Source organism: Coenobita brevimanus, chromosome 69 (genome assembly GCF_032717465.1).
Source record: "Coenobita brevimanus isolate Jiangsu-jjx chromosome 69, ASM3271746v2, whole genome shotgun sequence".
NCBI classification, from domain to species: Eukaryota; Metazoa; Arthropoda; class Malacostraca; order Decapoda; family Coenobitidae; genus Coenobita; species Coenobita brevimanus.
The window spans coordinates 115002-126817 of NC_137022.1; the positions used below are offsets into that span (position 1 = coordinate 115002).

An 11816-nucleotide genomic window follows, 5' to 3' on the forward strand; every position below is an offset into this window, starting at 1 on the left:
ATGAAACAAAGCATATTTTCTTGCACAGGGTTGCGTACAGCTGGCATTTGTGATCAAGTACTAATAATGTAAAAGTAATTTGGTTGAGACTTTCGCTTTGAATCGCCGGCTAAAACGTTCACAGTGGCATAACTCCAATATCCCTCCTGCAACATAACTCTCCACTTCACATTAGGAAGAACGACCACTGCACAATGTTGTCATACTCGTAATGTAATCTGTGGGTACTTTCTCTTACATGTCAAAGCACCATAAAACACACGTCACTCATTCTTCCCGATAAACTTTCTCCGTGGTTTTCATACTCCATGCAATACCTTTTCACTTTTTCCTGCCATTTACAACTGGAGGGAATGGTGAGCGAGGAACTTTCTTGCTTTCACAGTTGCGTTTCGTTCGGTCTTTTCCTTTCATTTTTAGACGTTTCTCCCTCTCTGTTTCCCCTCTTCCTCTTTCCCTCTTTCTCCTCAGTTTCTTCCCCTCTTACCCTTTCCTTCCCCTCATCCCCGACCCCCTGATCCCACAGTTCCTCTCTACGTAAGCTGAATCCATTTACGTGTGTCATCCATTGTCCATCAACATTTACCTCTGTTCCCACCACCCGTCTGTCTCACCTGCCTTCACCCTACCTGCCTGTGTCTGACCGGGTGTGAAAGTGGTGGGGTAAGACACACACACACACACACACACACACACACACACACACACACACACACACACACACAGATTAGAGAGTAGTCACCAATTTCTCTGCCTTGTGTGTGTGTCGTATATGTCACTTGCTAATGACAGACAAGGATACTACATGAGTTTCTCTCTCTCTCTCTCTCAATATTTAACTTTATCATATTATCTCTAAAAACTTGGTTGGTTTTATCAGCAGTAATATAAGTCGTTTGCCTCAATTTTGCCATTTCGTCTTTTTCATATTGTTGTACGTAGCTTAGTGGCAGAGTGCATCTTTTCCACAGCACTTCTTCGTGACTAGGAGCATGTGCCATTGATAAAGTCGCTTGTTATATCTCAGCGTTCAAAATTGAGAGATGGCAATTTTCAGGTCGAGCAAAAATCATTTAGATATTAACACTTTCCTTCTTTGATTACTTTCCTCTCCCTCATCTAAATTAGCAACTATTTCCTTCTATTTTATCAATTTCCTGTTGAAGTCTCTCTCTCTCTCTCTCTCTCCCAGAACTCTGTCTGAAGGTAAGTACACACAGATAATGATATGTAAAAAATAATTCTAATTTTCCTTCATCATGAGTGAAAGACAAACAAGGAGAATTGCATTTTGGAGAGAGAGAGAGAGAGAGAGAGAGGGAGGGAGAGAAAGTTACCTCCTTGCCTCCAGTTGACTCAGTATATGGACATGGCTGACCAGGTCCCCCTCCTTCTCTCTCTCTCTCTCTCTCTCTCTCTCTCTCGCACACACACACACACACACACACACACACACACACACACACAGCTTTCACACCTCTAAATCGCCGTGTGCTTTCTAGGTGGTTACAGCTGGGGGTCAGGTGGGGAAGGTCGCGTTTGTAAGTCTGGCTGAGGGTTTCAAGGTGTGATTTCTGTTTTCCAAATCTTTTACCGCCTCACTGTCATATATTTCAGCTTATTCCTCTTTCTTGCTCGCTTCCTGAGACCCACAGGTAAAATACGGGATTACTTTTGGGTCTGAGTGGAGAAAGATTTGGCCTAGTCTATCCCCACGCCCATATCTAACCCTACACACAGTACCCAGCCCAACCTTCGCCCACCCAGCCCAAGCTATCCACTCACCCAGTCCTCTCCGCTACCCCCTCCCCCCCGCACCCCAACCCCCTCTTCAGCCCCCCACATAAAAACACTTAACCCCTCATAGCTAATTCACGGGACATCCCAACACCTCTTCCCGTGAGAGAGGAGGCGCGTCAAAAGAAATTATCACATGTACTCAGTAAGACAGGGATGAGTTGAGAGTCCCCCGATTAGTTTTACAGTAATATCCAGTATCAACAGTTTTATATCCTTTTTTTTAATGCAAGGAAGAAGGAACCAAAAGCCAGGAGCCCGCAAACCTTTCCCTCCAAGAAAAAATACAAAAGATACAAGAGAGCCAAATTCAAGATCCGTTCCTTTCGAGATGCCTGGACACACTGCGTTTGAAAGACTGGAGATCATAGGAAGTAGGAAATACAGACAGAGGGAGACAGTTCCAGAAATTATATGAAGCGGTGGTGGCCAGTTGGTTAGAGACGTGGTTTGAGAGCAGAAAGGACGAGAGTTTGAACCGAGGCTGCGGCAGGGAAGAGTCTGATTAATATGTTTACCTTTAATGCAGCTTTTGGTGATTTTCCACGTGACCCACACACAGGTTATAAGGGAAAATAATACTGATAATGGTAGTGGTAGGTGGGGGCGCTCACCATCCACTCACTCGATGTAGTGCTGCTCTCGGGTGTCTGCCCTTTCCTCTCCTCCCTCCTTTCCTTCCTTCATCTTCTCTTTTTATTCATTCTTTTCTCGTCCTTCTGCCTACGGGCGACTTTACACTCTCTCTTCTGTCTTTCTTTCCTTCACAGACAGAAGAACAGACAGACAGAGAGGCTGATGAAAATATAGCCCACACAAGCCTCCCCAGCAGACACAGACATATTGACACGACAAACAGACAAACGTGATGACAGAACAGCCCCCCCCCCAGCCCCGCTCAGGAGGCGGTGTCTGTTTGCTTGATAATTACAGGTAGCAAATGGTTGGAGGTGATTGCCCAGAGAGAGAGAGAGAGAGAGAGAGAGAGAACGGAAGTGGGAGAAGGGAGGGGGGAGGGGGAGGGAGGGAGGGAGGGAAAGTCAATGAGGGGCCTGGGGGAGGGGGGAGGGTCAGTATAACCTTACCTTGCTACTTAATATTCCACGCGCGAAATGAAGCCGATACCTGCCAGTGAAAGGCCGAAGGGGAGGCGAGGGAGTGGCTAGGTTAGAGGGAGGGGAGGGGAGTGGCTAGGTTGGGGGGAGGGGAGGGAGTGGCTAGGTTAGGGGGAGGGGAGGGAGTGGCTAGGTTAGGGGAGGGAGGGAGTGGCTAGGTTAGGGGGAGGGGAGGGGAGTGGCTAGGTTAGAGGGAGGGGAGGGAGTACCTAGGTTAAGGGGGAGGGGAGGGAGTACCTAGGTTAAGGGGGAGGGGAGGGAGTGGCTAGGTTAGAGGGAGGGGAGGAAGTGGCTAGGTTAGAGGGAGGGGAGGGAGTACCTAGGTTAAGGGGGAGGGGAGGGAGTGGCTAGGTTAGAGGGAGGGGAGGAAGTGGCTAAGTTAGAGGGAGGGGAGGGGAGTGGCTAGGCTGGGGAGAGGGGAGGGAGTGGCTAGGTTAGGGGGAGGGGAGGGAGTGGCTAGGTTAGGGGGAGGGGAGGGGAGTGGCTAGGTTAGAGGGAGGGGAGGGGAGTGGCTAGGTTAGAGGGAGGGGAGGGGAGTGGCTAGGTTAGGGGGAGGGGAAGTGGCTAGTTAGGGGGAGGGGAGGAGTGGCTAGGTTAGGGGGAGGGGAGGAGAAGAAGGGAAACGAAGGGAGGGAGGAAAAGGAAACAAGGGAGGGGAGGAAGAGAAGACAGAGGAAAGAAGGAAGGAAAGAGATGGGGGTGAAGGGAGTGGAAGGAGAGAAAGAAGAGGAGTGAGATGGAAAAGAGAGGAGGAAAGGGAAGGGAAAGGGAGGTTGGAAGGGAAGGGAAAGACAGGGGAAGGAAGGGAGGAGAGGAAGGGAGGAAAATAAAGAAGGTAGGGGAGGGAAAGGAAGAATAGAAAGTGACCATGCTGGAGAGAAAGGAAGGACTGGTTATGGCCGCGGAAAGGTGGGTAAGGAGTAGGTAGGTTGGCAAGCAGGTAAGTAGGTGGTGAGGTAGGTAGCTAGTGCGTGTGGGAGGTAGGTAGGTAGGCAGGTAAGTAGGAAGTTAGGCGGGTAGGGAAGATAAGGGAAGGCGTAGGGTGAGAGTGGACGGGAGGGTGGGTGAATATTATCTAGGTCAACACGTAACTTTCTTTTTCGCTCGTGGCAGAGGGTAGAAAAAACACGAAATTTTAGCAGTTAAATAAGAGAACACAGTTTATAGTTTCTTCTCGCTATTTCCAGACACCTTATTGACTATCGAGACAGCCCCTGATAGTCAAAAGAGAGGGAGGGAGGGCGGGAGAGTCAGGGAGGAGAAGGGAGGAGTGAAAGGGCGAGGAGGGAGGGCGAGAGAGAGGGAAAGTAGCCGCGGTGAGGTAGTGTAAAATATGATAATGAAGGAACAGTATAGTGACGCGTGGATAATGCAGGCCATAGTGACCCCAGATACGGTAATCACTGACACTTTCACCCACGTCGTTAGGTACAGTTTAGTTTTGGTTACACATCAGAGAAATTCGCTCATGTTTACCTTTCTCAGTCCGATCAGATACTTCTTTTATTATCATTACTACTACTACTACTACTACTACTACTATTATTATTATTATTATTATTATTTCCAAACTACTTTTTTTTTGCAGTTACCTGTTAAATATACTCTTTTTTTTTATTAGTCCTTCCTAAACGTAATTTCCCATACAGAATAAAATCGTCCATAGGCAGCAAATGGAAGCTACAAAAATACGTCATCGGAGTGAAGAGGCGAGGTGATAAAGGTGAGGTGTGTGTGTGTGTGTGTGTGTGTGTGTGTGTGTGTGTGTGTGTGTGTGTGTGTGTGTGTGTGTGAACCCTGAACCGTAATCTCCTCTTCCCTGGCACTTACATAGTCCGTTGCCTAAGGCCTCGCAGTCCTGTATTTACTCACACCTTCGCATGTCACCACTTTCGCTCTAATACCCACCGTCCACAATTGTCATGTTAGGGTTGTGTCATTTTGATGGTAGTGGATCTCTCTCTCTCTCTCTCTCTCTCTCTCTCTCTCTCTCTCTCTCTCTCTCTCTCTCTCTCTTTCTTTTGACATATTGGATGGGCACTGTGGAAGATTATTAAAGTCGGTTTTATTGGATTCAGAACATCAAATTGTTCCTACCCCCAGTCTGAGATCGAACTCGCGTCCTTTGGAACAGCATAACCCCTCTCTAACCACCTGACCACCACCTTAGCATTCTCTCGCATGTTATTTGTTTATTTTTTCCCCGCTCATACAGAAGATATTAACCAACTTCAAGGCCTCATATTTCGTTTAATTTTTGCTTCCTGTAATGTTTTTCTGCAGTTCATGGGGAAATATCAGACTACAAAGCTAAGATAAATACTCCATCGCCATCAAGGGTCTCCCAGCTGAGCCAAAAATCGTGTTTGTACTCAGAATCATATATTAATCCTGTCTTCATGCCTCAGGGGTTTATTTCGCCTGGCATCATATTTCACTCCTTTCAGCTTAATTGGTCCGGTGTGGCCAGGTGTGAATTAGAAACCAAGGAGATTCTCAGGTGTAGTTAGGTGTGGCCAGGTGTAGATCAGAAACCAAGGAGATCCTCAGGTGTAGTTAGGTGTGGCCAGGTGTAGATCAGAAACCAAGGAGACTCTCAGGTGTAGTCAGGGTGCAGGTGTGGCCAGGTGTAGATCAGAAACCAAGGAGATCCTCAGGTGTAGTTAGGTGTGGCCAGGTGTAGATCAGAAACCAAGGAGACTCTCACGTGTAGTTAGGTGTGGCCAGGTGTAGATCAGAAACCAAGGAGACTCAGGTGTAGCCAGGGTGCAGGGGTGATTTGACTAGTAACCAAGGAGACTCATGGGAACCTCGCTATTAACACTAACAAAGGAAGATATGCTATAAAAAAAAAATAAAAAAAATCAAAGCCAGTGACAATCCAACTAAGTGGCTGGTTTCCCGTCAGCTATACTCCTCTCACTTTCACTTGGCCTAAAATTACCGTATGTCCATCATGAAGAGATAGACTAACACAACAATGATGCCTGTCACGAAGAAGTGCTATGGTAAGGACATGGACCCGAAGTATTGTCTTTTCCTGTCACTGAGCTACATGGAATAATTGGCAAAAAGGTTAAAATTTGAGCCAAGTTAAGGTGAACGAACTATAGCACTTCTTCCTTGTCAGTTTGTTTCGTGTTGTCAGTTGCTATTTTCGTCTGTCATATTTATACAGAATTATGTCAGTACTTTCCCCTCCCCCCCAAAAAAAAAAAAAACTAGGGAGCATAATGACAGAGAGAGAGAGAGAGAGAGAGAGAGAGAGAGAGAGAGAGAGAGACGTAACTGAGGGGTAACTCCCTAAAAGAGTGAACTCTCTCTTTTTGCATGTCAGTTCCCTTGCCATTTTCGTCCGACACTCTTGTAGCAGCCGTGGCTCAGTGGGTTAGAGCGCTCCGCTCTGACTGAAGGGTCGGAGGATCGAATCCACCCAAGGGTCATTGGTAGACATCAGGAAGGGCATTCGGTCATAAAATGCTACACGCTCCAGTCCAAAAGTCCTCTACCCAGGGGCAACGCCTTAGCCCTTCGGGGATACCTGGCGTAAAAAAAAAAGAAAAAAAAATCTCTATTTTCTCCTAACGTTCACTCCTCTTTCCCTCCAGTACGTGAGGTGAAAATACAGGTCAGGAGAGAGAGAGAGAGAGAGAGAGAGAGAGAGAGAGAGAGAGAGAGAGAGAGAGAGAGAGAGAGAAAATGAAATAGAGACATCACCTAGACATTAAGTAGTGATCTTGTCTCCTCGACTCCTATCAGCATCGCGGCTCACTTTCTTATCTCTGCTATCACCTTCCATGCTGCGTCGTTAGCCAGACAGGTGGGCATAGAGGCAGGTTGGAGAGAGAGAGAGAGAGAGAGAAAAAAAAAAAGGAGAGGAGATTTCAACGCGTCTTCAAATGGTGATCTTATTTCTACAGTTAACCACATTTTTCTGGGGGTCCGCCTTCTCAGTGATAGATAGTAGAGATAAGATAGATAGATGGATAGATAGATAGATAGCTGATAGATATAATGATGGCAGCTATTTTGGAGGTTAAATTCGATAAAGGTTCTGTTCAAGAGCATAATAACAAACAGACAAATGAACTGATGGCATTACTGGTACACGGATGGCTGGGGAAGTTCAGACCATGTTCCAACCAAGAGCATGGAGTGATAGATAGGCTGATAGATAGAATGGGTGATAGATAAGCTGATAGACAGAATGGGTGATAGATAAGCTGATAGACAGAATTGGTGATAGATAAGCTGATGGACAGAATGGGTGATAGATAAGCTGATAGACAGAATTGGTGATAGATAAGCTGATAGACAGAATGGGTGATAGATAAGCTGATAGATAGAATGGGTGATAGATAAGCTGATAGATAGAACGGGTGATAGATAAGCTGATAGACAGAATGGGTGATAGATAAGCTGATAGACAGAATTGGTGATAGATAAGCTGATAGACAGAATGGGTGATAGATAAGCTGATAGACAGAATGGGTGATAGATAAGCTGATGGACAGAATGGGTGACAGATAAGCTGATAGATAGAATGGGTGATAGACAGTTGGTTAGTGGGTTATATCAGGTAGAGGTTCTATCCAAAAGACGGACAGATGGATAGATGAAAAGACAGAATGAGTGACAGCTGGACCGATAAGCTGATGGAAGGGGCGACAGGTGGACCGGTAAACTGATGGAGCGAGTGACAGATGGACCGATAAGCTGATGGAGCGAGTGACAGATGGACCGATAAGCTGATGGAGCGAGTGACAGATGGACCGATAAGCTGATGGAGCGAGTGACAGACAGATAAGCTGACAGGAGTGACAGACAGCAGTATACAGATAAGAATCGATTGTGGTCCCTGCCAACAGAAGTCAGAGTCGCTAAAACAGACAGGGAGATATTTGAGTGACTGACAGAGAAACAGATCATCGAGACAAAGCTCCACACTATAGTAAGCCGTTCTCAAAGTGTACAGTCGCCGTCAAAATTTCCTTTACCCTATTAGGTATCAGAATTTAACAAGCCGAGTGTCTAACGAGGCTGATTATTACGGGATTATGCCAGGTGGATAAGCTGGATGGGAGGGATGCACAGGATAAAACTTAAGACAGTATAAATCTTAACTTTTTCATACGCAGGGTAGAGTTTGAATTCTCCATACACAACACAGCCTGAATTCACCGTTTTCTCTAGGGTTTCGTGTCCCATGCGGCCCAAAACGTTCGAGAAAGTGAAAAACTCAAGGTAAGGCCTGTGTATCGCTTCCACGTTCCCAGATTAATTTAGCAAGACCGCCTTAATTTCTAGCAAGTTTTCCAGGCCTCATACACGACTGCTGACCTCACCCCTACGAAGATGCATAGATACTCAGATAGATTCGTACACAGACAGATTGGGAGATTAACAGAGGAGTAGAAGGATGGCTGAAGCTCTGATTAAAAAAAGAAAAGCGAAAGAAACAGGAGCGACGTATTAAGAGAGAAAGTATTAGTGAATAGAGGGAGCAAAGAGGGGGAGGAGGAGGCAGGGAAAGAATGGAGGAGAGGGGAGGGAGGAGGGAAGCAGGAAAGGTGTTAAATTAATGATCCAGAGACGTCTTGTAATGAAAGAGCTAAATATAAGAAACTGAAATATGTGTAAAGAAATAGAGGCGTTAATTTATAAGACTCACCAGTAAGGACACTCTCATGGCTGCCGGCTGTGTCCTCAATACGACTAAAGAACCAACTCCGTAAACACGGAGGTCAGACTTCGAAACCCCCTTCTTCTGGGTCAATAATCTGTCTCTTTCACTCAAGATGCGTGTGAGAGAGATGATGCAAGTCCATCCACCCAACACCGCGGCAACACCACCACTGAACCTCCGTCCAGCCATCGCCGGGCTTTTATAACCTCTGGGGCGGGTGGGTGGGTCTGCCAAACGCCGCTGCCATCTTGAAAATTTAAATCCGAAGTTGCCACTTTCTCCATGAACATTCAGATTCCTTCCCAAAATGAATGAAATCTCCATGACAGCCTTAGGAAGCCATGCACGGTGGCTTAGGGGATAGTGAAGGGGTGTTAGAGGGTATATGATGTTTGGAAATGCCCGGAAAAGTGGAGAAAATGTGTCAGATGAATGGAATGCCCTGGAAGCTGGTTGGCTGGCGACTGGGGCGAAAGCTTCTAAAGACTAACCTGTTTTTTTCTTTTTTGTTTTTTCTTCAGACTGGAGGACATTTGGTACTAGGCGGCGGGGTGGAAGAAATAGGGGGAAAGGAGAGAGGAGGAGGAAGAAAGAGAAAGGAATGGAAGTAGGGGAGAGAAGGGAAGGAGGGAGAAGTGGAGGGAAGTTGGAGAGAAAGTCTTTGTGGAAGAGAGAAAAAGGGAGGAAGGAGAAAGAAGGGGAGGCAGAAGAAGATGAGAGAGAGAGAGAGAGAGAGAGAGAGAGAGAGAGAGAGTAGAATAACAGCATGCGCAGAGGAATAATGAGAAACGGAGACAAAGAGACTAACTAAGGATGAGAAGGGAAAAGGCAATCCTGGAAGTGAGGGAGCGCTAAGTTAGATAATTTTTTGGAAGTGGTTGGGCTTCAGGGAGATGAAATAACTACACAACAATAACTATAAATTATCAGTAGGTATAGCTAGTTAGAAATTCGTCTTTTCGGAACACAGTGAGGGGGGGTACTGGGGCAGCGAGACATACCCACTTCGTACCCAGCCCGTGGAACGCAAACAACGCTTCACCACAGGACCATCCACACCCCTGACGTTCACCGAAACTGGACCGGATTCAAGTTTCTCCGTATGTTTCCGGATACAGGTGTTGCTGGCTTCATTTTTGGCTGTTACCGAAGATCCTGAAGCCAGTTGGTCCTTGTCTTCACTTTCCTATGCTAAAATTATACTGCCAACGCTGTGAAGGGTACGTAGGCTGGTCTCCATGCAGCTACAATGCACTGACATACCTGTGTACGAATTGCTATGATGATTAATGGGCATAAAAGAATATGGGATGGCAAAATTTGTGCTTCTGTGGGTTGGCCTTTCATCCCATAAAGGCCTTGTAAAAGAAAAAGAAAAAAAGAAGAATATTTACCCGGCGAACAATAGTAATAAGTATGAAGTGAACTGGTGAAGGAGTGGCACAAAACTTAGATGTGTTTTGAGGAAAGAAATAGAAAACTACAATTACAGAAGGTTGCATAGTGTGTGGCCATCAGTACAATGTTTAAACTAATCTTACTAAATGAAGAAATATAAACACTATAACAAAATACATATGAGGGAAGGGGGAGCGAGTTGGGAGGAGGGCAGCCAAATGGTGGGTGACAGAGCGACTTCGAGGCGTTTTGTCTGCGGCCACCCTTCGCGGGATTAGGGCGTCGGGCTATAGATAGATAGAAACAAAATACCTTCAAATATTTAAACAGAAAAAAAAAAAAAAAAACTCAGATTTATGCCTGCCGACTGTACGTAGGCCATTGAGGCAGCCAATCTGTTTCCTCCAAGCCACAATCTTCCCCAACAAAAGGAGTAGTCAGTGTTACATCCAGGTCCCTACTTATGCTGCTGGGTGAACAGGGACGTGTGAAGAACAGACTTAGCCCAAGAGTCTGGCCGGCCTGGGAATCAAACTCAGCATCTTCCAGTAACGAGCTGAATATACTAACCAGAACACCTGCCCCCCCGTATTCTCCGACCTCGATTTTATACTCCCTTCACTCTAACTTGGCTCTTAATTACCACCTCTCCGTCTTCAGTACTGAGGTGTAATAACAGATCAACGCTAAATAAATATGCTAGTCACGAAGAAGTGTTCTGGGAAGTAGAAAGGAGAGCCGTGGCATTGTCTTTTCCTGTCACTGAGCTACGAGGAATAAGCTGCAAAAGGACGAAAATCTGCGCCAAGTTAAGGTGAAGGAACTGTAGCAGGGAAGTGTTGTAAAATACCACAACTTTTTGCACACACTTGGTACTGTATCCTGGGACAACTGGCACAAAGCTTTAAAGGTATCAACTGAACTATCCCAAATTCTGGAACGGTCTCCCTCTGGCTGCATTTCTTACTGCCTATGATCTCCAGTCTTTCCAGCGCAGTGTGTCCAGGCACGTCGAAATGAACGGATCTGGAACTTGGCTCTCTGTTATCTTGTTTTTTGTTTTTTCTTGGAGGGAATCATCTTGCGGGTTCCTGGCCTTTGGTTCCTTCTTTCTTGCACTATAAAAACACTGAATTAAATTGTCTGGTGGCTGCAAGAATAAAATATCAATGTTGTCGATGAATTTGCAAGATTATAAGGGAATTTCATACGATCGATATTTCTGACAACCTTTTCTTGACAACTTATTCCTGACGACAATCTCTTGACAAATTTTAACACTCTGAAGGCGGGTGAAGTTCATGTTGTTTTATTTGTTATTTTATTGAGTTTTATTCAACTTACGGAAGGCCTCACCTACTGAAGGGATTCATTAAAGAGATATTTAGTTCTTCCATTTAGTTAAGTCTGTCCTATGGTAAATAAAAACGTGAAAGAAGGACAAGAATGAAATGAAAAAGACATGACTGGCAACTGTCACACTGGTTCTCGCACTGCTGTCGCCGAACTAGCCAGCAACCCCGAAAAAGTCGCCGCCAAGACAGAGTTGCCCGGGAAATGTTGCCAGGAAAACTAACGCGGTGATGCTGCCTTCAGATCTCCTGCTACCTCTTCTTGTTACCTTCGGCGCCTTCATGCGGTGGCACTGATATATCTGGTCGGCTCAACTGTCTGGTTATACAGACTACGAACGTTCCTCAGTTGCGTCCCTACGCCCAAAAGGGAGGATGGTTTACTTCAGCCTGCAGTCCACCGAGTTCACACTGATAAACCTGAGACTGCAAATACTGCTACTACTACTTCTGTTGTTTTTGCTGCTA

At 45.9% G+C, this 11816-nt stretch overlaps 1 protein-coding gene across 1 annotated transcript in view; it reads right to left on the reverse strand.

Annotated features, from left to right (window-relative positions):
• Positions 1-8620, reverse strand: part of LOC145406110 (uncharacterized) — a 37672-nt gene extending 29052 nt beyond the window's left edge. The window contains exon 1 of the mRNA XM_080277307.1: positions 8584-8620. Within this exon, the coding sequence (XP_080133433.1) occupies positions 8584-8601 (18 nt within the window). The 5' untranslated portion in view covers positions 8602-8620. The remainder of the gene's footprint in view (positions 1-8583) is intronic.
• Between the last annotated feature and the right edge of the window lie 3196 nt (positions 8621-11816).